This window comes from Hemitrygon akajei, chromosome 1 (assembly GCF_048418815.1).
Source record: "Hemitrygon akajei chromosome 1, sHemAka1.3, whole genome shotgun sequence".
In the NCBI taxonomy this organism is placed as follows: Eukaryota; Metazoa; Chordata; class Chondrichthyes; order Myliobatiformes; family Dasyatidae; genus Hemitrygon; species Hemitrygon akajei.
This window is the reverse complement of record NC_133124.1, coordinates 4,684,445-4,710,823: the sequence shown is the minus strand read 5'-3', so window position 1 is coordinate 4,710,823 and position 26,379 is coordinate 4,684,445. Positions and strand designations below refer to the sequence as shown.

The following is a 26,379-nucleotide window of genomic DNA, read 5'->3' as shown; positions in this document are numbered from 1 at the left end:
ACTTTTATCATCAGCGATCCTTCAGTTTATCCCCCTGTTTTATTATCGAGAGGGCTGTGTGGAGAGGTGTTATATCAGCGAGGGGATACGGATACGGTCACGGCTGCCGGCCCCGCCGAGCCCAGGTGGACATAGACGGTCCCCCACAAATGAAGTAGGGTGCCTGAAGGAGATGTTAGAGGCACTTACCCATCGACAGCTCCTGCACTTGTACACAGGACGGCAAGGACACCGAGAGCCAGCCCGGTGTGCCAGTAACCTGCCGCCAGCACCACCGGGCACTGCACGGCGCGGCGCCCATCGGCCGCCATTCTCATCTTACGCTCCCATCCCGCCCACTCTCCGATCACATGACACAGAAGCACCGCCCACTCCTCCACCACGCCCCCTCACTGAAGAACGCCAGTATTCGCCCATCGGTCGGTCACGTGCCACCAGCACCCGCCCACCCATCTGATCAGGTGAAGTCAGCCCAGCTGTCAATCAGTGACCCGCCCATTCGAGGACCACGTGACGTTTGACCGCCGACAGCTACTTCTCAGCTGTCACTTGATGTTCACGATCCATTGGCTTTTTTTTACACCATCCTGAAATGGTGGTAATTCCTTACTTCCCCACGGCACCAACCCGACCACAGATGCTGCGAGATCCAGCCACCAACTCTGTGTCTCGGCTTTTCCTTTCCGGGCGGATAAAATGTGCTGTAGTGTCTCGGCTGGAAACGTCGACTCTTTATGCATCTCCATAGAAGCTGCCTGACCTGCTGAGTTCCTCCGGCATTCTGTGAGTGTTTGCCCTGGATTTCGGTGTCTGCAGACGCTCCTCGTGTTGTATTGTGGGTGGAACGTTTGGTCAGCGGCGTGCGTTGCTCTCCGGAAGGGGTGGAGGAAGGGACCGCTGGTGAGGGGGAGAGACGCGTTCCAGCATGGAGTCCCGCGCGGTGCGCGCTCTCGGACGATCGTTGCTGCTGACGGGCCGCTGGGGTCGCGAGGCCAGGCGGGTGCGCGCGACCGACAGCGGGGCCGCCGCCCCCGCGCATCACGAGCACTACTGTGCGCAGGTTGTCCGGTAAGCGGCCCGTTCCGGCACCGGGATGGAGGTCATGTACCTGCCGGGAGGTCGGAGCTGCGCAGTGCATTGAAACCTACCGAATACCGAAAGGCCTCGATGCACTGGATGTTTCCAATCGTGACCAGAGATCACAGCCTGGGAATAGAGAGACGTCCATTTAGAACAGTGGTGACGAATTTCTTTAGCCACAGGGTCGTGAATCTATGGAATTCATTGCAACAGACGGCTGGGGAGGTCAAGTCATTAGATACGTTAATATGTTGAAGAGGAGGTTGACAGGTTCTTGATTAGTCAAGCCGGCAAAGATTACGGGGAGAAGGCAGGAGGATGGAGTTGAGAAGGACAATAAATTAGCATGATGGAATGACAGCAATTCCGATGGGCTGAATGGCCCGATTCTGCTCCTAAGTCTGGTGCTCTTATTTTATATTTTGATTACACACTTCACTTTTTGTTGTTGACATTGTTTATTTTTGTAATGGTTGGATCATTGTTTTCCTCACAGAAGTCGGGACTATGAAGGTTTTCTGACATCTCTGCTGCTTCCTTCAGAACTTCGCTGCTCGGTTTTTGCACTGAGAGCATTCAATGTGGAGCTGGCTCAGGCAAGTACTCTGCATAGATACTCCAATGTGTTTTTAATTAAATTGCCAATTCTTCATTCCAAAGGTGAGTGAACGATCCTGGAATAGACATGACTTGCCCCTTCACCAGAGCTCCCCACCAAACCCTCAGCTATCATCTGTGACTCCATGTCACTGTGTGCATGCAACAGTGGCCACACCATGGTACACCACTTTTAACAAGCAGGTTAAACCAGGTGTGGGAAGCCAGTGGACCTCATACCCCTGTAAGGTAGGAACACGCCTGACCTACCTTGCAAAGTCAGCTCTGGCAGAGTGCAGAAGAGATCTGCAGTAAGATCCAACGGCCAGGAAGGCAGTTCCACAACACTGTGGGCATGACAAGGCACAGAATTAGTCGTGGTCATCCACTGCAACCAAGAAAGACCCCAGTTTAGTGACGCTTGTTTGTATCACTGAATAAATTTGAATGAATGAATTGATTTAAATCGTACATCCATCTCACGATGTGAGGGAGTAAATTTTTTTGCGTTATGACTCCATTACAATGAACAGACGTGAATTTATTAGTCTAATGGCTTGTAGAAAGAAGCTGTCCTGTAGCCTGTTGGTCCTGGCTTTAATGCTGCAATAGCATTTACCAGACGGAAGCAGCTGAAGCATTTTATGGGTGGGGTGACTGGTGCCCCCAATGATCTTCCGGACCTCCTTTCTGCACACGCTGCTGTAAATGTCCTCAGTGGAGGGAAGTTCACATTCACAGGTGTGCTGGGCTCTTTGTACCACTCTCTTCAGTGCCCGGCAATCAAGGTTGGTGCATTTCCTGTACCAGGTGGTGATACAGCCAGTCAAGATGCTCTCAGTGGTGCCTCGGTAGAAGGTCTTGATGATTTCTTCAAGGAAGGATCCGGACTTCTGAGGTCGAGAGAGTGGGACTGGCCCAGTGCAACGGCTTTTCCACTTTAGAAACTCTCCTGCACAGGTTCCCTGTCATCGTCTGATACAGTGGACAACCACCAACAATTCTCCATTCTGAGTGGAGTTATTTTGTGATTGGAAAGTTTTTCCTTCAGGCAAGTAAGCTTGAATTTTTTACTTAGAAGTTTGCATAGATTTAACATGTCACCAAAACTTTGGCAAACTTCTTTAGATGCATAGTGTAGAGTATCCTGACTGGTGTTTCCATACCAGGCCATGACATAGCAAGGTGCAGGAATAGAACTGAAAATTGTGGATGGAGCCCAGTCCATCACAGGCAAAGCCCTCCCCACCACTGAGCACATCTGCACAGAGTGCTGTCAAAAGAAAGCAGCAAGGACTATGCATCCAGGCCATGCTGTCTTCTCGCTACTGCCAGTCTCACACTACCAGTTTCAGGAGCAGTTATTATCCTTCAACCATCAGGCTCATGAACCAGCGTGGATAACTTCACTCAGCTCAACACTGAACTGATTCCACAATCTGTGGACTCATCTTCGAGGACTGTATAACTCATATTCTCAGTATTATTTATTATTTGTCCAACTTGTTTTCTTTTGCACATCAGTTGTTGGTCTTTGTTTATGTATTGTTTTTCATAAATTCTATTGTCTCCTGTCCATTATGTAATGTTTTACTGCTAATGTAATGGCCTCTCTGTAATGTTTCACTGTTAATATGATGGTTTCTCTGTAGCAGCAATGTTTGAGTTATGACTAGAGATAAATGGCAGTTTAGATCTCCTGGCCGTGTGAAGTAAAGCCAGTCTGGCAGTCAGTACATTTTCGGTAAAGTGATTGATATGCTTTTGATGGTTACAGCAAATGGAAAGCAACACTTGACCATGCTTTTAGAAGTTAATGGTGAATATTGACAAAAACTTTAGCAACAAATATTTCACATTTTCTTGTAATGTTTTCGAGTGGCATGGTAATGTAGCAGTTAGTCAGTCCCGCCACTGTCTGTAAGGAGTTATAGAAACATAGAAAACCTAGAGCACAATACAGGCCCTTTGGCCCACAAGGCTGTGCTGAACATGTCCTTACCTTAGAAATTACCTAGTGTTACACATAGCCCTCTATTTTTCTGAGCTCCGTATACCTGTCCAGGAGTCTGTTAAAAGACCCTGTCGTATCCACCTCCACTTTCACAATGTGGTTTGCAAAAGTTTGCTGTGTCCCAATTGACTACAATGGTGGGATAATTTTATACAGCAGAGGGATGACTTTTCCTTTTTTAAAACAAAATTAGGAATTAAGAAGAATTTATTTAAGTGTACATGATCTTGGTTCTAAAGAGAAAAGTTGTTTCAAATTCTTATTTTGAATTCATTGTTGAATTGCATGTGACATTACTGGTTGGTGATCTAACAGTGATCATTATTAAGACTTTTATGATGTGTTTTGCTGGACATTTGGTTTCTGTTCTGTGTGGCTGCCATTTTGGTAATTTGGAGACATATTTGGGAACTACAAAGCGTGCTTTATCTGATGTCTAAAATGCTAAAGTTGTTACGTTGTATTGGAAGACCCCAAAACCCCACCTGGAATATCTCCTTTGATCCCAGTGAATCTGCTTATTTTCTTATTCATTTACCTCCTTTTCATCTCAAAAGTTCTAATTTAAACCTCCAACAGAGTTATCTAGCACTATAGCACAGAAATAGGCTCTTAAGACCATAGAAATAGGAGCAGAATTAGACCATTCAGCCCATCAAGTCTGCTCTGCGATTCCGTCATGGCTGATCCAGGATCCCACTCAACCCCATACACCTGCTTTCTTGCCATATCCTTTGATGCCCTGATTGATCAGGAAACAATCAACTTCTGCTTTAAATATACCAACAGATTTGGCCTCCATCACAGTCTGTGGCAGAGCATTCCATAGATTTACTGCTCTCTGGCTAAAACAAAATCCTCCTTACCTCTGTTCTAAAAGGTTGCCCCTCAACTTTGAGGCTGTGCAATCTAGTTCTGGATACCCCCACTGTAGGAAATATCCTCTCCATATCTGCCTTATCTAGTCCTTTTAACATTTGGTAGGTTTCAATGAGATCCCCCTGCATTCTTCTAAATTCCAATGAGTATAGGCCCAAAGCTGCCAAACGCTTCTCATTCCCAGAATCATCCTTGTGATCCTCCTCTGGACTCTTTCCAATAGCAACACATACTTTCTGAGATACAGGGCCCAAAACTGTAGACAATACTCCAAATATGGCTGGACTAGCATCTTATAAAGGCTCAGCATTATCTCCTTGCTTTTGTATTCTACTTCCCTTCAAATAAATGGCAACATTACATTTGCCTTCTTTACTGCAGACTCAACCTGTAAGTTAACCTTCTGGGAGTCCTAAGACCCTCTGCACCTCTGATGTTTGAAGCTTCTCCCCATTTAGATAATAGTACACACTATTGTTCCTTTTACCAAAATGCATTATCATATATTTCCCAACACTGTATTCCATCTGCCACTTTTTGACCATTCTTCCAATCTGTCTAAGTCCTGCTGTAATCACATTGCTTCCTCAGCACTACCGACCCCTCCACCTATCTTCGTATCACCTGTAAACTTTGCCACAAAGCTGTCAATTCTGTTATCTAAATCATTGACAAACAGTATGAAAAGTAGCATCCATACTCCTTCTATCCATTTATTTATCCAAACTTCTCTTAAATATTGAATGCAAACACGAGGAAATCTGCAGATGCTGGAAATTCAAGCAATACACACAAAATGCTGGTGGAACGCAGCAGACCAGGCAGCATCTATAGGAAGAAGTACAGTCAACGTTTCGGGCCGAGACCCTTCGTCAGGACTAACTGAAAGAAAAGAACTTCAATAAGGAAGTTCTTCTTACAAGTTCAGCTAAAATGGTGGCCAGTGAAAGAAGCTCTGTGCAACACACACAAATTGCTGGAGGAACTCAGCAGATCAGGCAGCACCTATAGAAAAAAGTACAGTCGAAATTTCAGACTGAGACAGTTGGGTGGTCCAGCTCAAAACATTGACTGTACTTTTTTCCATAGACGCTGCCAGGTCCTGCTGCGTTCTACCAGCACTTTGTGTGTGTTGCTTAAATATTGAAGTTGTATTTGCATTCAGCACTTGGATTTGCATCTGTTTGTTTTCCCTACCGGAGCAGCAGGACACAGCAGGTGCCATCTCATTGGCTCTTCACTCAACCCTAGAACATCTTAACAGTGAAGATACATCCATCAGGATGCTCTTTATCAACCACAGCTCAGCATTCAATGCTGGCATCCCCTCAAAACCTATCAATAAACTCCTAGACCTTGGCCTCAATACCTCCTTGTGAAACTGGATCCTGGATTTCCTCACTTGTAAGTTCAGATTGGCAAAAACATCTCCACCACAATCCCTATCAGCACAGATGCACCACAGGGCTGTGTGCTTCACTTCCTGCTCTACTCACTTTACACTTATGACTGTGTGGCTAAGCACAGCTATAATGCCATATTTAAGTTTGCTGATGACACCACTGTCACAGGCTGAATCAAAGGTGGTGATGAATCAGCATACAGGAGGAAGACTGAAAATCTGGCTGAGTGGTGTCAATACAATGACCTCTTACTCAATATCAGCAAGCTTGGAGCTGATTATTGACTTCAGGGAAGGAGCTGGTCGTCTGTGAGCAGTCTGTATTGGGGAAATGAGAGGTGGAGAGGTTCAGCAACTTTAAATTCCTCAGTGTTATCATTTCAGAGGACCTGTCGTGGGCCCACCACAATGTTGCCATTACGAGGAAAGCACAGCAGTGCCTCTACATCCTTAGAATTTTTGTGAATATTTGGCGTGACATCTAAAGCTTTCACAAACCTCTATAGATGTGTGGTTGAGAGTACATTGACTGGTTGCATCACAGCCTGATATGGAAACACCAATGCCTTTGAATGGAAAATCCTACAAAAACTAGTGGATATGGCCCAGTCCATCATGGGTACAGCCCTCCCCAATAATGAGCACATCCACATGAGCGCTGTTGTAGTCAGGTGGTATCAATCATTGAGGACCCCACCACCCAGGCCATGCTCTGTTGTTGCTGCCATCAGGAAGATCCAAACTACATTTATTAAAGAAGTATGTATGCAGTATACAACACTGAAATTCGTCTTTCCATAGTAGCCACGAATCAAACCACGGAACCCATTCAGAGAAAAAAAAGTCAAACCCTGAACGCACAAAAAGAAGAACTAATCACACAAATAGCAAAAATGAGCAAAAAAACACAGCATATAGAACATCAAACCACAAAGTAATCAAAACAGTCCAGAAATACTCAGTTCAGTTCAATCTAGTGCCGCACTGTTTGTTAACTAGTCTGCCCTGATGAAAATCGCACAAAATGACACTGGAGATATTGTAAAGAGAGACGTAGAGATGGCAGAGGAACTGATTGTGTATTTTGCATCAGTCTTCACAGTGGAAGACATCTGCAGTATACCGCACATTCAAGAGTGTCAGGGAAATGAAGTATGTGCAGTGAAAATTACGACTGAGAAGGTGCTCAGGAAGCTTAATAGTCTGAGGATTAATAAATCTGGACCTGATAGAATGCACCCTCAGGTTCTGAAGGAAGTAGCTGGAGGCATTAACAATGATCTTTCAAGAATTGATAGTTTGTGGCATTGTACTGGATGACTGGAAAATTGCAAATGTTACTCTGCTATTTAAGAAAGGAAACTGTAGACCTGCTAGCCTGACATCAGTGGTTGGGAAGTTGTTGGAATTGATTGTTAGGGATGAGATTACAGAGTACCTGGAGGGATATGTCAAGATAGGCCAAAGCCAACATGGTTTCCTGAAAGGAAAATCCTGTCTGACAAACCTACTGCAATTTTTTTGAGGAAATTACAAGCAGGGTAGACAAAGGAGATGCAGTAGATGTGGTGTACTTGGATTTTCAGAAGGCCTTTGACAAGGTGCTGCACAGGAGGCTGCTTACCAAGATAAGAGCCCATGGAATTACAGGGCAGTTACTAGCATGGGTGGAGCATTGTTTGATCGGCAGAAAACAGAGAGTGGGAATAAAGGGATCCTATTCTGGCTGGCTGCTGGTTACCATTGGAGTTCCACAGGGGTCAGTGTTGGGACCACTGCTTTACGATGTATGTCAATGATTTGGACTATGGGATTAATGGATTTGTGGGTAAATTTGCCAATGATACAAAGATAGGTGGAGGAGTGGGTAATGTTGAGGAAACAAAGAGCCTACAGAGAGACTTGGATAGTTTAGGGGAATTAGCAAATAAGTGGCAAATGAAATACAATGTCAGAAAGTGTATGGTCATGCACTTTGGTGGAAGAAGTAAACAGGCAGATTATTATTTAGATGGCGAGAGAATTCAAAACGCAGAGATGCAAAGGGACTTGAGAGTTCTTGTGCAGGATACCCTAAAGGTTAACCTCCAGATTGAGTCAGTGGTGAAGAAGGCGAATGCAATGTTGGCATTCATTTCTAGAGGTATAGAATATAGGAGCAGGGATGTGATGTTGAAACTCTATAAGGCACCCGTGAGACCACACTTGGAGTATTGTGTGCAGTTTTGTGCTCCTTATTTTAGTAAGGGTATACTGACATTGGAGAGGGTTCAGAGAAGAATCACGAGAATGATTCCAGGAATGAGAGGGTTACCGTATGAGGAACGTCTGGCAGCTCTTGTATTCCCTGGAGTTCAGGAGAATGAGGATTCTCCTGATGTTAACATCGTACTGGATGTTAAAAGGCCTGAACAGATTAGATATGGCAAAGTTATTTCCTATGGTAGGGGAGTCTGGGACAAGAGGGCATGACTTCAGGATGGAAGGATGTCCATTTAGAACAGAGATGCAGAGAAATTCCTTTAGTCAGAGGGTGATAAATCTGTGGAATTTGTTGCCACAAGCGGCTGTGGAGGTCAAGTCATTGGGTGTATTTAAGGCAGAGATAGATATGTTCTTGATCAACCAGGACGTCAAAGGGTATGGGGTGAAGATGGGAGTGGGGATGACTGGAAGAGTTGGATCAGCCCATGATTGAATGGCAGAGCAGACTCGGGCCGAATGGCCTACTTCTGCTCCTATATCTTTTAGTCTTAAAATAGCAACAAAAAGGCAACCAGAAACACAACGTGAACTACAGAGCCCACTCTGCAAACTGTGATGATTATACCCTGCCCAAGACCCAAGACCATCCTCCGGCAGCGTCGAGTGTGTGTGAGAGAGAGAGAGCCCAATCAAATGTAGGCATTTTCCTCCAGGAGCAGAGAGCAAGAGGAAGGGACTGGTCAAAAGCAAACCCTCACTTGCCTGCTGTTCTCATCGTCACTGATTTCAATCAGGAAGATGTTTAGATCGGTGAGAAATGGAGAAGGTACAGGAGCCACAGTACCAGGTTCAGGAACAGTTATTACCCTTCAGCCACCAGGCTCTTGAACCAGAGGGGATAATTTCACTGAACTTCCCACAACCTTTTCATCTCATGTTCTCTATTGCTGATGTATTTATTATTTTTTTTCTTTTGTATTTGTGCAGTTTGCTGTCCTGTGCACATTGGTTGTTTGTCCATCTTGTTGGGTGCAGTCTTTCATTGGTTCTATTGTTTCATGGATTTACTGTGTCTGCCTGCAGGAAAATGAATGTCGGTTGTGTATGGTGACACGTATGTCCTTTGATAATAAATTTGCCTTGTACTTTCCCCACCCAAGAGCCCATTCTCTAATGCGGAACCACAGAAGCGACTGTGCTGAAACTACACTGTTCTTGTAGAAGCTTGTTTGTCAAACCTGTGAATGTTGAACTTGTGCTGGCAGTTTATCACTCATCACTCATCACTCAGTGGGAAAAGTTCCCATAAATATTTCCTCTTTCACTCTTGACCCATGATCTAGTCCCACCCAATCTCAATGGAAAAAGCTGCTTGCATTTCCTCTATCTATACCTATCATAATTTTGTAAACCTCTATCAATTCTCCTCTCAGTCTACCGTGCTCCATGGAATAAAGTCCTAACCTATTCAAACTTTCCCTATAGCTCACGTCCTCAAGACCTGGCAATATTTCAAAATTTCCACCGCACTCTTTCAATCTCACTGATGTCTTTCCTGTGGGTAGGTAAAAAGAACTGCACACAATACTCCAAATGAGGCCTCACCAGCATCTTATACAACTTCAACATGACATCCCATCTCCTGTACTTAATACACTGATTTGCTATAAATACTTGACCTTGCTTGATTTTGACTCTCTTTAATGTGTAGCATTTTGCCAATGTGATCAATATGAAGCAAGAAGGTAATTACTTGAAAGCTTCTCCTTATACAACACGACCATACCTGATACCTTGTTTCTTGGATTTCTTTAAGGTGCAAGATGTTGTATCCCAGAAAACACTGGGTCTAATGAGGATACAGTTTTGGAGGCAACTAATTGAAGATGTCTATAGCAATAACCCTTCCCATCAACCTATTGCTATAGAACTGTGGAAGGTAAATCAGTTTTTAATTGAATCTGTTCTATATAGGCTTTTCAGTAAGTGTTTCTGTAGCTCTGGGTTTTTACAGGATGAAGTTTGCTAGCCCCATGTCTGACCCTCCTCCTTTCACAGCTAAGGTTGGGATAGTCCACGGTGGAGTTCTCATTGAAATTCTGTGATTTTAAAATACAAGATGTGTCCATCAAAATTTTGCTCATAAATGTCATCAGGCTTCTGAACCAGTGTGGATAATTTCATTCACCTTAACACTGAACAACAACGTATGGATTCACTGTCAAGGACTCCGCAACTTGGATTTTCAGTATTATTTATTTAGTTTTTCAGTTGCACTATTTATCTTTTGCAACTGGTTGCTTGTTGGTCTTTGTTTATGTATATATTTTTAATAAATTATATTGTATTTCTTCATTTTCCTGTAATTGCCTGCAAGAAGATGAATCTCTGGGTAATAAATTTGCTTTGAACTTTTTTTTCTTATTTGGGGTCAGTCATGGCTGGCATATTTTGCACATGATCAAAAATTGGAAGATTTTAATTTTTAATGTATTTAAGGAAAAACATTAAGATTATGATAGAAATTAAGAATATTTTATAAAGGTTATTTGAATCTAACATAGAAACATAGAAAACCTACAGCACAATACAAGCCCTTCGGTCCACAAAGTTGTGCCGAACATGTCCCTACCTTAGAAATTACTAGGCTTATCCATAGCCCTCTATTTTTCTAAGCTCCATGTACCTATCCAAAAGTCTCTTAAAAGACCCTATCGTATCTGCCTCCACCACCATTGCCAGCAGCCCATTTCATGCACTCACCACTCTCTGAGTAAAAAACTTACCCCTGACATCTCCTCTGTACCTACTCCCCAGCATCTTAAACCTGTGTCCTCTTGTGGCCCTGGGAAAAAGCCTCTGACTAACCACACGATCAATGCCTCTCGTCATCTTATACACCTTTATCAGCTCACCTCTCATCCTCCATCATTCCAAGGAGAAAAGGCCAAGTTCATTCAACCTATTCTCATAAGGCATGCTCCCCAATCCAGGTAACATTCTTGTAAATCTCCTCTGCACCCTTTCTATGGCTTCCACATCCTTCCCATAGTGAGGCGACCAGAACTGAGCACAGTACTCCAAGTGGGGTCTGACCAGGGTCCTATATAGCTGCAACATTACCTCTCAGCTCCTAAATTCAATTCCACAATTGATGAAGGCCTAAATACCGTATGCCTTCTTAACCACAGAGTCAACCTGGGCAGCTGCTTTGAGCGTCCTTTGGATTCGGAGCCCAAGATCCCTCTGATCCTCCCATGCCTCCTTACCTTTTCAATAAGCCTTGCATAGGGTACCTTATCAAATGCCTTGCTGAAATCCATGTACACTACATCTACTGCTCTTCCTTCATCAATGTGATTAGTCACATCCTCAAAAAATTCAATCAGGCTCGTAAGGCATGACCTGCCCTTGACGAAGCCATGCTGACTATTCCTAATCATATTATACCTCTCCAAATGTTCATAAATTCTGCCTCTCAGGATCTTCTCCATCAACTTACCAACCACTGAGGTGAGACTCACTGGTCTATAATTTCCTGGGCTATCTCTACTCCCTTTCTTGAATAAGGGAACAATATCCACAACCCTCCAATCCTTTGGAACTTTTCTCGTCCCCATTGATGATGCAAAGATCATAGCCAGAGGCTCAGCAATCTCCTCCCTCGCCTCCCACAGTAGCCTTGGGTACATCTCATCTGGTCCCGGTGACTTAACCAACTTGATGCTTTCCAAAAGCTCCAGCACATCCACTTTCTTAATATCTACATGCTCAAGGTTTTCAGTCTGCTGCAAGTCATCACTACAATCACCAAGAGCCTTTTCCATAGTGAATACTGAAGTATTCATTAAGTACCTTCAATTATTTCGTGTCTCTGATTATCAGAGTTATTTAAATGCAGTTAGACTATAAGACAGAGAAGAAACAGGCCATTTGGCCCATCAAATCTTCTCTACCATTTCATCATTTATTACCTCTCTTAACCCCATTCTCCTGCCCTCTCCCCATAACCTTTGTCGCTTTTACAAATCGAGAATGTATCGATCTCTGCTTTAAATAGTATTGTAATCTCCAGCATAAATCCTCACTGTATTCATTTGCTACCAATTTGAATATTTAATATTTCAGTTTCCTTTTGCCACATGACCACTTTTTTAGTGACATCACTAAATTGCATTCAGTCCCATGATGTTCAATTTTTTGCTAATAATGTTTGCTAAAATTCTGCTAAATGTCTTCTGAAAGACAGATTCTAGTTTTTGCAATTCACTTATGTCCTTTGAGGAAGGAGATCTGTCTCTTTGCTTCCCTGGTCTGGCTCAACTTGACTCCAGATCCACCAAATGTGTTATCTCCAATCCTCCTCCTCGATTCAGGGGTGGTAAAAGATGGACAGTATATACTGGCATTGACAGCATATCTGAGTGCTGTACACAAGTAAAAGGCTCTTGTAATTCGTGAGTAAACTATTATTTCAATGTGACACACTTAATGTGGATTTAGTTGATAACACAACAAAAATATAGCAGGATTTTTCTCTTCGTATTAATGTTTTGCAGAGGCTGATGTCTTACATAAGTGAAATATTCGACTTACGATGCTTTGCAAATGGTCAAAATGTAAAGGCATTCATCTTTGTTGCTCATGAAAAGGAAATAATTCTGCTTTTGCTCATTTATAATGTAATCTGTTTTTTGCATTGCTAGGCAGTAAGAAAACACAAGCTGACCAAGCGATGGTTTCTAAGAATTATCGATGAACGGGTAAGTTTTCTTAATTATCTTGCAGCCAAGTAACCCCAACATTCTGACAGTGAACAGTTAAAGATCAAGAGTTCTTTAACTGACCCCCACCCAACCACCACTACTTGATAATTTCCTCTCAGAGTCACCTTACGTACAGACACTCCTGTGTCTAGCATCACTTAATGGACATACAATCAATCTTATGGATATGAGCAATCTTGCTACCTTATATATTTATATTTATTATGTTATTATTTTGGTTTTGTGCTGTCTTAGGTCTGGAATAACAATTGTTTTTTTCTCCTTTATATTTGTGTATTTGAAATGACGTTAAACAATCTTGAAAGGTGTCCCTTTCTTAACATTCATACTTTGTCCCAGATTCTGCTCTGCCACCAGATGGAGTACCTCAGTCTTTCCAATCTAGTGAGGAGAGGCATTAAGACCCAGCTGACACCAAACACATCTATTTTAATCAGTTATGGAACAGTGCATGTTTAACGCATTTTACTGATAGAGTGGCTAGGAAATTTTCAGTTTATTGTATTATGTACAATAACAGATGTTGGAAGGTGAAATTTCAAATTTGGCTAAAGGTGTCAAATTTTTTCTTGTTTTTTTATTGAGGGAAATAATAGACTGCAGAAACAAAGGCATCTAATAAAATTGACAGAAAAATGAAAATTAGACATTATACACATTTTTAGCTCTGCCTGCCTCTTTTTAGTTCTGCTTATAGAAATGATGTCTTGTCTTGGCTCTTGGCCTCTCCCATCACTGCTGCCCTCCAGTGTTCAGCCAGTGCAATGACAGGCTGGATTGCTGGGAGCTGTACCATTAATTTTCATGCCACTCATGGACTTAGACTATACATGTTTTTGCATAAGGGTGTGTGTGCTTTTATTATCTCTCTCACTATTTTGAATGTATGTTATGTACCTAGGCCCCAGAGGAATGCAGTCTTGTTCGACTGTATCCATGTCTGGTCTGAATGAGAATTAAACCTGATTTGATTTGAGACGGAGTTCTTAAAAGAGAGTTCTTGAGTTGTGGGTACAGTTCAGTGATGGAGCAAGTGAAGTTGAGTGAAATTATCCCCTTTGGTTCAAGAGCCTGATGTTTCAGGGGTAATAACTGTTCCTGAATGTTGTGTGGCTATAGAATTGTTCTTTTAACTCAACAGTGGACATTGAGGCCATTGTTAAGAGACAAAGTACTACAACACATCAGCCCAACCAGTCAAAGCTGATCTGATCTGATCTTCGGCCTAGTCCCATCTACCTTCACCAAGACCATAACCTTCCATGCCCCCCCCCCCCCATCCATGTATCTATCCCAATGTTTCCAATTGAACCTTTGTTCACCACTTCCACCAGCAGCTTGTTCCACACTCGGACCACCTTCTGAGTGGAAACGGTCTGTTTTCACAGCTTTCCTATTTCAACTACATTGTCTTTCTGGGCAATCTGTTTACTGTGACTATTACTAGAATAAAGGTATAAGATGAAATATGTATGTACTAAGAACGATGTGGAAGTACAATTGATTCCGGTTAATTAGGACATATCAGGACCACTACATTTTGGCCCAATTAAGAGGCTGCCCCAATTAGCTAAAATTTCATGGAAATAGTTAAAAAGTATAAAAAAGACAAACCACCTTTTAACTGAGTACAAGTTACACATTTAAATGAAATACAAAACAATTTAGAATATTACCAATACTGCTGCAGTAGTATAAAACCGCGCACCAAATAGTTATTGATGGAGGAATTAATCCAATGTACACTGCTCTTAAAGTCGAATCTGAATAAAACTCGGGAGACCAGCTTCTTATAGTTACCACAGTTTATTGTGCACCCTCCTGCAGGAGTTTGAGACCCAGTTGTCAGAGGGAAGGCATGTAAGTACTGCCACCATCTGACAAGTGGGTCCCCTCTCTCCGGTTATAGCCATATACTTATATATAGTAAGCCCCATTACTGTTGCAAGATGCCATTTGAACTGGTATGCCTACCAAGTCTGTTGGCGCGAAACTTTGTTACAGATTAGAGAGTCTTCTACATCAAGGCTTGATTACAGATGGATGTGCTGTCCAGTCATTATCGGTGAGTCCTCCTTCCCCTAAAATGGTTCGTCCATCGTCATCGATGAAGACCTTGACACCATTTGGTGGTGTTGAGACGAGCACTTGATTTGGATTTAAGTGAGGGAGAGTTGCGCAGCGTCAGCCTCACTCTCTCTTCCCAATTCCCATCTGCATCCAGTGGCAAGACAAGAGTCGAGACGGCTGGAGATGGGCCTAGGCGCAGTGGATGACCAGGACGTCTTCTGTGGTTTATCGTGCTCTACGTATTCCACGATGCTTACAAGACCGCCTTCTTGACCATTGGACCTTCCATTGGTCTTGTCTGCTCAATCTGCCAGAGTCTGTCTTCACATGCTGGGGTAGACAACTCCCTATCTCACCGAGGGTTTGAGACCCGTCGGCTACCCTCACCTGGTTTAGTTGGTTTGTCGAAGCTGTTGCCTGGGGTGTGGCCACTGTCGCATGCAAACAGCTATGGGGAGTCACAGGTGAGAGCTGAGTGCCAGGTGGGGACTAAAGGTGGACACACTGCCTGAAAAGGATGCAACATGTTCCCCCACCAGAGGTGCTACCCCTCCCTGACACCCCATACACCCCTTCCCCTACTCAAACGAGGATACAATGTACAATGTTATCAAACTCAATGTCTCTCTGCAAGCTGAGGAGAACTGGTAATGAGCCTGTCTTAGCTAACTGCTGAAAACAGAGTTTACTTCAGTTCAAAAATTCCTATTCAGTCCCAATTATTCTTATAGCCAGAGGTTACATAGGTTCAAAACTATTTTTTTTTTTATATCCCCAATTCCTCACTGCCATGTTCTTCTGATTGACTTAAATGAACAAAATCAGCACAGGCACCTGGTGCAGAAAGTGGACTGACTTCATACAATGCTTTCAATGATTGCGTCCTTCAAATCTTCATTTTCATTGCACATTTATGATGATTGTAGATGCCTTCAGGTTCTTCATAGTTTTTAACTTGAAATACTGATATCGTTTTATTTTCACTCCCAACGATTTCTGGTATCTCCAAGCCTGAATGCTTGAAACTGCAGTAATCAAAACAGTTCTGAATTGTCTTGCTGCTAATTTCTTGCTAACTGTCAGCGATTTAAAAAAAAAATCACTCCTCTTTGAACACAAACACACAACTGACTATTTAAAGCTGTTTTCTCTAAGCATAGTGTAGTGTCTAACAGCCACACAGGTGCACACAACTGACACCAACGTTCAGCTGTCACAATGGTCTCCTGTCCCAATTAAGTGATTACAGTGTCCCAAATAAACAAAGGGAATCACAGCTATTTATGGATTAGCTTTTTTAAAAGAGTTGTCCCAAATATGCAGCTGCCCTGATTAACTGATGATCCAATTAACTGGAATGCACTGTAAATGCAAACAGTGGGAACAGATCCATTCATGCTCTCATCCCAGATCTACAGATACGTTTTTGTGTATAATGAGCTTTGGTGTTTGTTTGGAGTGCAAGGTGGAATATGGAATGTACACTCGTTCACTTGCTTGTGTTAGTCCCAAGTTTGAAGGTGAAATTCTCCATTCTTTTAGCCAGGGGCTTGCAGCAAATATTTGGCACAGGTTTTAGTCTCTGTCAAGTTGCTGCACAAACAGCTGCTCACTCAATATTTGATCATGGGCACCAGCCTCCCCAGTATTGAGGACATCTTCAAAAGGTGATGCCTCAAGAAAGGCAGCATCCATTATTGAGAGCCCCATTACCCAGGACATGCCCTTTTCTCATTCCTGTCATCAAGGAAGAGGTACACGAGCCTGAAAACACAATGTTTTAGGAACAGCTTCTTCCTGACCACCATCAGATTTCTGAATGGACATTGAACCCATGAACACCATCTCAGTAGTGTCTGCTCTCTCTTTTTCACTTTTTTAAATTGATTTAGAAGTGTGTATGTGTATATATGAAAAATACATATTTTATACATATGTAAAAAGTGTTTATTTTTCACAGTAGTTTATAGATTTTATTGCAATGTACTGCAGCCCACAAAACAACAAATTTTGTGACATACAAGGAGTGATTGGTAAGTTTGTGGCCTAAGGTAGAAGGAGTCAATTTTAGAAAACCTAGCACATTTATTTTTCAACATAGTCCCCTCCTACAGTTACACACTTAGTCCAGAGGTTGTGGAGCATACGGATCCCTTCTTTGTAGAAATTGGCGTCTTGGACCTCCAGAAGTGGTCGACGGCAGGTGTGATTGATAGGTTCGTGGCCTAAGGTAGAAGGAGTTGAGTTATTAACTTCAAACTTTCTGCATTATCACTCAAAGAGTTGAACTGCACATGTATGTAACGAGAGCTTGTATAAGTCATCTCCTTCTGTTCCAATCCTTTCTGATTATTCCCCCACTTTGACACATACAAGATGAGAGACAGCGATTGAGTGGATTGCTAGAGACTTTTTCCCAGGGCTGTAATGGCTACTATGAGGGCTCATAATTTTGAGGTGATTGGAGGAAAATATAGGGGGGGGGGGTGTCAGAGTTAAGTTTTTGTAGAGAGTAACGAGTATGTGGAATGCCCAGCCAGGAGTTGTGCTAGAGGCAGATACATTAGGGGCATTTAAGGGACTCTTAGATAGGCATATTAAGCACATGGATGATAGAAAAAAAAATGAAGGGCTGCATTGGAGGGAAGGTTTTGATTGATCATAGTGTAGGCTAAAAGGTCAGCACAGCATTGTGGGCCGAAGGGCCTGTTCTATAAGCAAAGAAAATCAAATAATTAGTAAAGTGCTGTGCTGTTGCAGCAGATTGCTCTTGCTCTAAATTCCACACAAACTTAAACACCACCAGACAAAATACATACTACCAGTGGAGCTTGTGATGCTTTATTGTATTGATAAAATAGTTATTTGTACTTGGTGTTAGCAAATTTTCACTATTAAGCTTATTGGGAAATGGTATGTTTCAGGAGAAGAATTTGAATGAGAATGCATATAGGAATATCCAAGAGTTCGAATCCTATGCAGAGAATGCTCAGTCGTCATTCATCTACCTCCTCTTGGAAGTATTGGGTAAGAATATGCTTTATACATTTTGCATTGTGTGTGGATTCTTTAAGAGTTTCAATAGTTGTTATTCTGTAAGAAATTCATTTACTAGGTAAAATTTATAGTGTTTTTGCATAAACACTTGAAGAGTTATTTGCAGCCTGATTGTGCTTAGCTGTGTCTATATAAAACATACCCAACGATAACAACATGTGTATTTCTGGGATGTGGGAGGAAGCTGGAGCACCCACACGTTCAGATCTATTTATCACATCTACCTCAAAACATACAATGAAATGTAACAGCCAACGCAACCCAAGGATGTACTGGGGGTAACGTCCCTTAAGTGTCACCACACATTCTGGTTCCAACATAGCATGACCACAATGGTCAGCAGAACAACAAGACACGACAACAGCAAAACAAGCCCCCTTTCCACTGTCATTGCACCCACATCCAAATCCAGGACAATCCAACCTCAGGTCCTTTGCTCCAGGAGCTCAGGCATCAGGTCTCCAACCTCCAGTTCCCAGCCCGAACTCTCAGACAACTGGCCTCCAACTTCTGGTCCCCAGCCCGAACTCTCAGACATCAGGTCTCCAACCTCCGGTCCCCAGCCTGGCCCGAACTCTCAGACATCAGGTCTCCAACCTCTGGTCCCCAGCCTGGCCCGAACTCTCAGACATCCGGTCTCCAACCTCCGGTCCCCAGCCTGAACTCTCAGGCATTGGGGTCTCCAACCTCCGGTCCCCGGACCGAACTCTCAGACATCAGGTCTCCAACCTCCAGTCCCCAGTTTGAACTCTCAGGCATCAGGTCTCCAACTTCCGGTCCCCAGCCCGAACTCTCAGACATCAGGTCTCCAACCTCTGGTCCCCAGCCCGGCCCAAACTCTCAGACATCCGGTCTCCAACCTCCGGTCCCTGGCCCGAACTCTCAGGCATTGGGGTCTCCAACCTCCGGTCCTTGGCCCGAACTCTCAGGCATTGGGGTCTCCAACTTCCAGACCCCGACCCGAACTCTCAGACATGCGGTCTCTAACCTCCAGACCCCGGCCCGAACTCTCAGACATCAGGTCTGTAACCTCCAGTCCCCGGCACGAACTCTCAGACATCTGGCCTCCAACTTCTGGTCCCCAGCCCGAATTCTCAGATATCATGTCTCTAACCTCCAGTGCCCGGCCCGATCTCTTTCTCTGGGTGTGAGGGATCTCCCTGTGGTGTGTATGTACTGAGATGGATCTCTCTGACAGGTGTGAGGGATCTCCATGCTGATCATGCTGCGAGCCACATTGGAAAAGCTCAGGGAATAGTCACATGTCTCCGGGCAACTCCCTATCACAGTACACGACGCAAAGTGTATCTTCCACTGGACATTTGCCTGCTGGTAATTTTAAACACTTTTTTATTTTTTGATAATCAAACATTGCCTAAGTCTTTTAAACAAGGTGGAAATGATGCTTGATAAAAGAAGGGTACAAATGGTGCATTTCTTTGCGACTGGTGGGTGTGGGGTATACGCTGCCAGAGGGGCAGTAGAGCAGAGGTTGCTGGGTTCTTACTGAGTCAGGCTGTTAGAGGGTACAGGAACAAGGGGGGAGAATGGGGTTGAGGGTGATAATAAATCAGCCCTGATGGAATGACAGAGCAGACTCAATGTGCCAGAATAGCCCGAAGAAAGAATGTGCCAGCATTGGAGAGGATTCAGGGAGGGGTCACAAGAATGATTCCAGGAATGAAATGGTTAACATGCAAGGAGCTGTACTTGCTGGAATTTGGAAGAATGGTTGGAATCTCACTGAAACGTATTGAGTGCTGAAGGGCTGAGATAGAGTGGATATGGAAAGGATGTCTCCTGTGGTGGGAGGAGTATTGGACCAGAGGACACAGCCTCAGAATAGAGGGACATCCACTTAGAACAGAGATGAGGAGGAAGTTCTTTAGCCAGAAGGGAGTGAGTCTTCAGTAGGTTTCATAGGTACATTTAATGTAAGTGAAATGTATGCAAATTACATTTTGAAGTTCTTTTTCTTTGCAAACATCCACAAAAACAGAAGAGTACCCCAAAGAATGAATGACAGGTAACTATTAGAACCCCAAAGCCCCCCCACCAGCAAAAAAGCATCGGCACCCCCATCAACCACTCAAGCGTGGAGCAAAACATCAATAAAAGCACAGACTTGCAGTACCCCAAAGACTGCTCGTTCACTCAGTAATTCAACATACCATAGGCTATCTCTCCCTCATTAGGGAAAAAGAGGTGTCCCTGTTTCATAGCGAGAGGGGAGACGTAACAAACAACTCTCCAATTTATGGTGTTAGAAGTCTGTTGCGTCACTTTTTCCGAGCTCTGTTCCCAAAGAACTCGAGTCTCTGGGCACACAGCCAGCAGCCAGCTCGCTGCTTTCGATCTTCCTTCTCCCACCAACAGTCAGGTGGCGGCACTGACCTCGAGTCCGCCTGCTTCCAGAACCACGCAAATCCGGCACCCTGAAGGCGTGCTAGTCTGCATCCTTGCCATATCAAAAAGCGGCTGGTTGATGACCCCGAGAGCGGGTGTCATTTCCGCAGAGTTGAAGTCAGAGTGTAACTCCAGGTCAGGGTCTTCAAAAGAACCTTGAAAAGTGAAAAAAAAAGATATCAAAGATAGAAATAGAGCTGTTTCCAAAGGTGCAGGCAAAGGAGTCGCCATTAGGCGCCATTCGTCCTAATCTCCACCCTCCATAGAATCTGTAGAATTCTTTGCCACAGATAGCTGTGGAGGCGAAGCAACCTGCACAACACACTGGATGAACTCAACAGACCAGGCAGCATCTATGGCAAACAGTATACAGTCAACGTTTGTGGCCAAGACACTTCATCAAGAGTGGAGAGTCCAGGTCATTAGGTGTATTTAAGGCAGAGGTTGATAGGTTCTTGATTAATCAGGGCATGAAAGGTTATGAGGAAAAGGCAGGAGACTGGGGCTGAGAAGAAAATGGATCAGTCATGATGAACTGACAGAGCAGACTAGATAAGCTGAATGGCCTAATTCTGTTCCTGTCTTATGGCCTTGAGGTTTAGACATTGAAGAGATTTATTTTCTGGGATGACCAACCATACGTAAATATATTTTCAGTGCAGACATTTTAAACCGAAAGAGAATCTTGTACTGCATGGTACAATACAGGACCCTGGTAGCATAGCTTATCTTATGATTCAGTTAGTGTTAAATTAGAGATTACTGGGTGACATGGCTCATGCCGCATTGTATCTCTACAGTCATTCTATTTATTTAAAGTTCCTTGATATTCAAGGCATTGAAATGGGAGAAGATGATTCTAAAGAGGAGTTTAGACATTGAGGAGATTTATCTTCTGGATGACCTACAGGTACATTGGTATATTTTCAGCACAGGCATTCTGAATCTAATATTACAGACATAGCATACAAACATAGAAAATTGGTGCAGGAGTAGGCCATTCAGCCCTTTGAGCCTGCACCGCCATTGAGTATGATCATGGCTGATCATCCAACTCAGAACCCTGTATCTGCTTTTTCTCCATACCCCCTGCTCCCTTTAGCCACAAGGGCCATATCTAACTTCCTCTTAAATATAGCCAATGAACTGGCCTCAACTGTTTCCTGTGGCAGAGAATCCCACAGATTCATCACTCTCTGTGTGAAGAAGTTTTTCCTCATCTCGGTCCTAAAAGGCTTCCCCTTTATCCTTAAACTGTGACCCCTCGTTCTGGACTTCCCCAAGATCGGAAACAATCTTCCTGCATCTAGCCTGTCCAATCCCTTTAGAATTTTATACGTTTCAATAAGATCCCCCCTCAATCTTCTAAATTCCAATGAGTTTAAGCCTAGTCGATCCAGTCTTTCTTCATATGAAAGTCCTGCCATCCCAGGAATCCATCTGGTGAACCTTCTCTGTACTCCCTCTATGGCAAGAAGTCTTTCCTCAGATTAGGGGACCAAAACTGCACACAATATTCTAGGTGCGGTCTCACCAAGGCCTTGTACAACTGCAGTAGAACATCCCTGCTCCTGTACTCAAATCCTTTTGCTATGAATGCCAACATACCATTTGCCTTTTTCACCGCCTGCTGTACCTGCATGCCCACCTTCAATGACTGGTGTACAATCACACCCAGGTCTCATTGCATCTCCCCTTTTCTTAATCGGCCACTGTTCAGATAATAATCTGTTTTCCTGTTCTTGCAACCAATGTGGATAACCTCACATTTATCCACATTAAATTGCAGCTGCCATGAATTTGCCCACTCACCTAACCTATCCAAGTCACCCTGCATCCTCTTAGCATCCTCCTCACAGCTAACACCGCCGCCCAGCTTCGTGTCATCCACAAACTTGGAGATGCTGCATTTCATTCCCTCGTCTAAATCATTAATATATATTGTAAACAACTGGGGTCCCAGCACTGAGCCTTGCGGTACCCCACTAGTCACTGCCTGCCATTCTGAACAGGTCCCGTTTACTCCCACTCTTTGCTTCCTGTCTGCCAACCAATTCTCTATCCACATCAATACCATACCCCCAATACCGTGTGCTTTAAGTTTGCACACTAATCTCCTGTGTGGGACCTTGTCAAAAGCCTTTTGAAAATCTAAACATACCACATCCACTGACTCTCCCCTATCCACTCTACTAATTACATCTTCAAAAAATTCTATAAGATTCGTCAGACATGATTTTCCTTTCACAAATCCATGCTGACTTTGTCCAATGATTTCACCGCTTTCCAAATGTGCTGTTATCACATCTTTGATAACCGACTCTAGCATTTTCCCCACCACCGATGTCAGACTCACCGGTCTATAATTCCCCAGTTTTTCTCTCCCTCCTTTTTTAAAAAGTGGGGTTACATTAGCCACCCTCCAATCCTCAGGAACTAATCCAGAATCTAAGGAGTTCTGAAAAATTATCACTAATGCATCCACTATTTCTTGGGCTACTTCCTTAAGCACTCTGGGATGCAGACCATCTGGCCCTGGGGATTTATCTGCCTTTAATCCCTTCAATTTACCTAACACTACTTCCCTACTAACGTGTATTTCCCTCAGTTCCTCCATCTCACTAGACCCTCGGTCCCTTACTATTTCTGGAAGATTATTTCTGTCCTCCTTAGTGAAGACAGAACCAAAGTAGTTATTCAGTTGGTCTGCCATGTCCTTGTTCTCTATGATCAATTCACCTGTTTCTGACTGTAAAGGACCTACATTTGTCTTGACCAATCTTTTTCTTTTCACATATCTATAAATCTTTTACAGTCAGTTTTTATGTTCCCTGCCAGCTTTCTCTCATAATCTTTTTTCCCTTTCCTAATTAAGCCCTTTGTCCTCCTCTGCTGGACTCTGAATTTCTCCCAGTCCTCAGGTGTGCTGCTTTTTTTTGCTAATTTATATGTTTCTTCTTTGGACTTGATACTATCCCTAATTTCCCTTGTCAGCTACGGGTGCACTACCTTCCCTGGTTTATTCTTTTGCCAAACTGGGATGAACAATTGTTGTAGTTCATCCATGCGATCTTTAAATGCTTGCCATTGTATATCCACCGTCAACCCTTTAAGTATCATTTGCCAGTCTATCTTAGCTAATTCACATCTCATATCTTCAAAGTTACCCTTCTTTAAGTTCGGAACCTTTGTTTCTGAATTAACTATGTCACTCTCCATCTTAATGAAGAATTCCACCATATTGTGGTCACTCTTACCCAAGGGGCCTCGCACGACAAGATTGCTAACTAACCTTTCCTCATTGCTCAATACCCAATCTAGAATGGCCTGCTCTCTAGTTGGTTCCTCGACATGTTGGTTCAGACAACCATCCCGCATACATTCCAAGAAATCCTCTTCCTCAGCACCCTTACCAATTTGGTTCACCCAATCTATATGTAGATTGAAGTCACCCATTATAACTACTGTTCCTTTATTGCACGCATTTCTAATTTCCTGTTTAATGCCATCCCCAACCTCACTACTACTGTTAGGTGGCCTGTACACAACTCCCACCAGCGTTTTCTGCCCCTTAGTGTTATGCAGCTCTACCCATATCGATTCCACATCCTCCAGGCTAATGTCCTTCCTTTCTATTGTGTTAATCTCCTCTCTAACCAGCAATGCTACCCCACCTCCTTTTCTTTCCTGTCTATCCCTCCTGAATATTGAATATCCCTGGATGTTGAGCTCCCATCTTTGGTCACCCTGGAGCCATGTCTCTGTGATCCCAACTATATCATATTCATTAATAACTATCTGCACATTCAATTCATCCACCTTGTTACGAATGCTCCTGGCATTGACACACAAAGCATTCAGGCTTGTTCTTACAACACTCTTAGCCCTTATACAATTATGTTGAAAAGTGGCCCTTTTTGCTTTTTGCCCTGGATTTGCCTGCCTGCCACTTTTACTTTTCACCTTACTACTTTTTGCTTCTACCCTCATTTTACACCCCTCTGTCTCTCTGCACTTGTTCCCATCCCCCTGTCACATTAGTTTAAATCCTCCTGAACAGCAGTAGCAAACGCTCCCCCAGGACATTGGTTCCAGTCCAGCCCAGGTGCAGAGCGTCCTGATTATACTGGTCTCACCTCCCCCAGAACTGGTTCCAATGCCCCAGAAATTTGAATCCCTCCCCCTTGCACCATTTTTCAAGCCACGTATTCATCTGAAATATCCTCCTATTTCTACTCTGACCAGCACGTGGCACTGGTAGTAATCCAGAGATGATTACCTTTGTGGTCCTACTTTTTAGTTTATCTCCTAACTCCCTAAATTCACCTTGTAGGACCTCATCCCGTTTTTTACCTATATCGTTGGTACCTATGTGCACCACGACCACTGGCTGTTCATCCTCCCATTCCAGAATGTCCTGCAGCCGCTCAGAGACATCCTTGACCCTTGCACCAGGGAGGCAACATACCATCCTGGAGTCTCGTTTGCAGCCGCAGAAACGCCTATCCCCCTTACAATCGAATCCCCTATCACTATGGCTCTCCCACTCCTTTTCCTTCCCTCCTGTGCCGCAGAGCCACCCATGGTGCCATGAACTCGGCTGCTGCTGCCTTCCCCTGATGAGATATCTCCCCCAACAGTATCCAAAACAGTATATCTGTTTAGGAGGAAGATGACCTCAGGGGACACCTGCACTACCTGCCTACTGCTACGCTGTCTAGTGGCCACCCCTTCCCTTTCTGCCTGTGTAGCCTTTACCTGCGGTGTGGCCAACTCACTGAACGTGCTATTCACGACTTTCTCAGCATCGTGGATGCTCCAGTATGAATCCAATCGCAGCTCCAGCCGCTCAATGCGGTCTGCCAGAAGCTGCAATTGGACACACTTCCTGCACACATAGTCATCAGGGACACTGGAAGTATCCCTGATTTCCCACATGCTGCAGGATGAACAAACCACGGAGCATAATAGATGAATGACATTCACTGCAGTTTATTTGAGTAATGGATAGTTGCTGTACTGTACAACATCACACTTGACAATATTAGTCAATGACCACTAGTGTTTGATGTAAAAATACAAAACACTGGAAACAGAATCAGGTTTAATATCACTATTATATTAAATATCACTATTTAATATCACAATATTTAATATTGTGAAATGTGTTGTTTTGTGGCAGCAGTACAGTGCAATACATAATATAAAACTAATTTATAATAAGCAATATAGATATTGATTAGACTTGGATGTCCATTAGACCTAGATGTTGACTTAATCCTAAATCTATTTGTATGACATACCAAATCTCCTCAAACTCCTAATAAGACTATAAAATATAGGAGCAGAATTAGGCCATTTGACCCATTGAGTCTGCTCCACCATTTTCATCAGAGCTGATCCAATTTTCCTCTCAACACCATTCTGTTGACTTCTCCCCTCATCTCTTCATGCCCTGACCAATCGAGATCATAAGACATGGAGCAAAATTAGGCCATTCAGCCCATTGAGTCTGCTCCACCATTCCATCATGGCTGATTCCAGATCCAACTCAACCCCACACACCTGCCTACTCACTATATCCTTTGATGGCCAGACCAATCATGAAACGATTAAATTCCACCTTAAATAAATCCATGGTCTTGGCCTCCACCATTGTCTGTGGCAGATCATTCCACAGATTTACTTCTTTCTAGCTAAAAAAAAAATTCTTCCTTACCTTTGTTCTAAAGGGTCGCCCCTCAATTTTGAGGCTGCACCCTCTAGTTCTGGATACACCCACCATAGGAAACATCCTCTCTACATTCACCCTTAGTCCTTTCAACATTTAAGAATCTGTCAATTTCTGCCTTAAGTATACATAAAGCCTTGGCCTCCACAGG

The 26,379-nt window shown here is 43.5% G+C and overlaps 2 protein-coding genes across 4 annotated transcripts in view; one reads left to right on the top strand and one right to left on the bottom strand.

Moving 5' to 3' along the window:
* Positions 1 to 329, bottom strand: part of nagpa (N-acetylglucosamine-1-phosphodiester alpha-N-acetylglucosaminidase) — an 81,863-nt gene extending 81,534 nt beyond the window's left edge. Inside the window, exon 1 of the mRNA XM_073023943.1 lies at positions 190 to 329. Within this exon, the coding sequence (XP_072880044.1) occupies positions 190 to 317 (128 nt within the window). The 5' untranslated portion in view covers positions 318 to 329. The remainder of the gene's footprint in view (positions 1 to 189) is intronic.
* A 184-nt stretch (positions 330 to 513) lies between these two features.
* Positions 514 to 26,379, top strand: part of ndufaf6 (NADH:ubiquinone oxidoreductase complex assembly factor 6) — a 43,814-nt gene continuing 17,948 nt past the window's right edge. Inside the window, exons 1-6 of one of the 3 annotated variants that reach the window (XM_073025742.1) lie at positions 514 to 783; positions 1,577 to 1,676; positions 9,994 to 10,116; positions 12,884 to 12,940; positions 17,959 to 18,061; positions 19,290 to 19,423. In XM_073025742.1, the coding sequence (XP_072881843.1) occupies positions 10,030 to 10,116; positions 12,884 to 12,940; positions 17,959 to 18,061; positions 19,290 to 19,423 (381 nt within the window). In that variant the 5' untranslated portion in view covers positions 514 to 783; positions 1,577 to 1,676; positions 9,994 to 10,029. Of the gene's footprint in view, positions 784 to 863; positions 1,069 to 1,576; positions 1,677 to 9,993; positions 10,117 to 12,883; positions 12,941 to 17,958; positions 18,062 to 19,289; positions 19,424 to 26,379 lie in introns of those variants that run through there. The other 2 variants (XM_073025659.1, XM_073025567.1) reach the window with 2 other exon arrangements.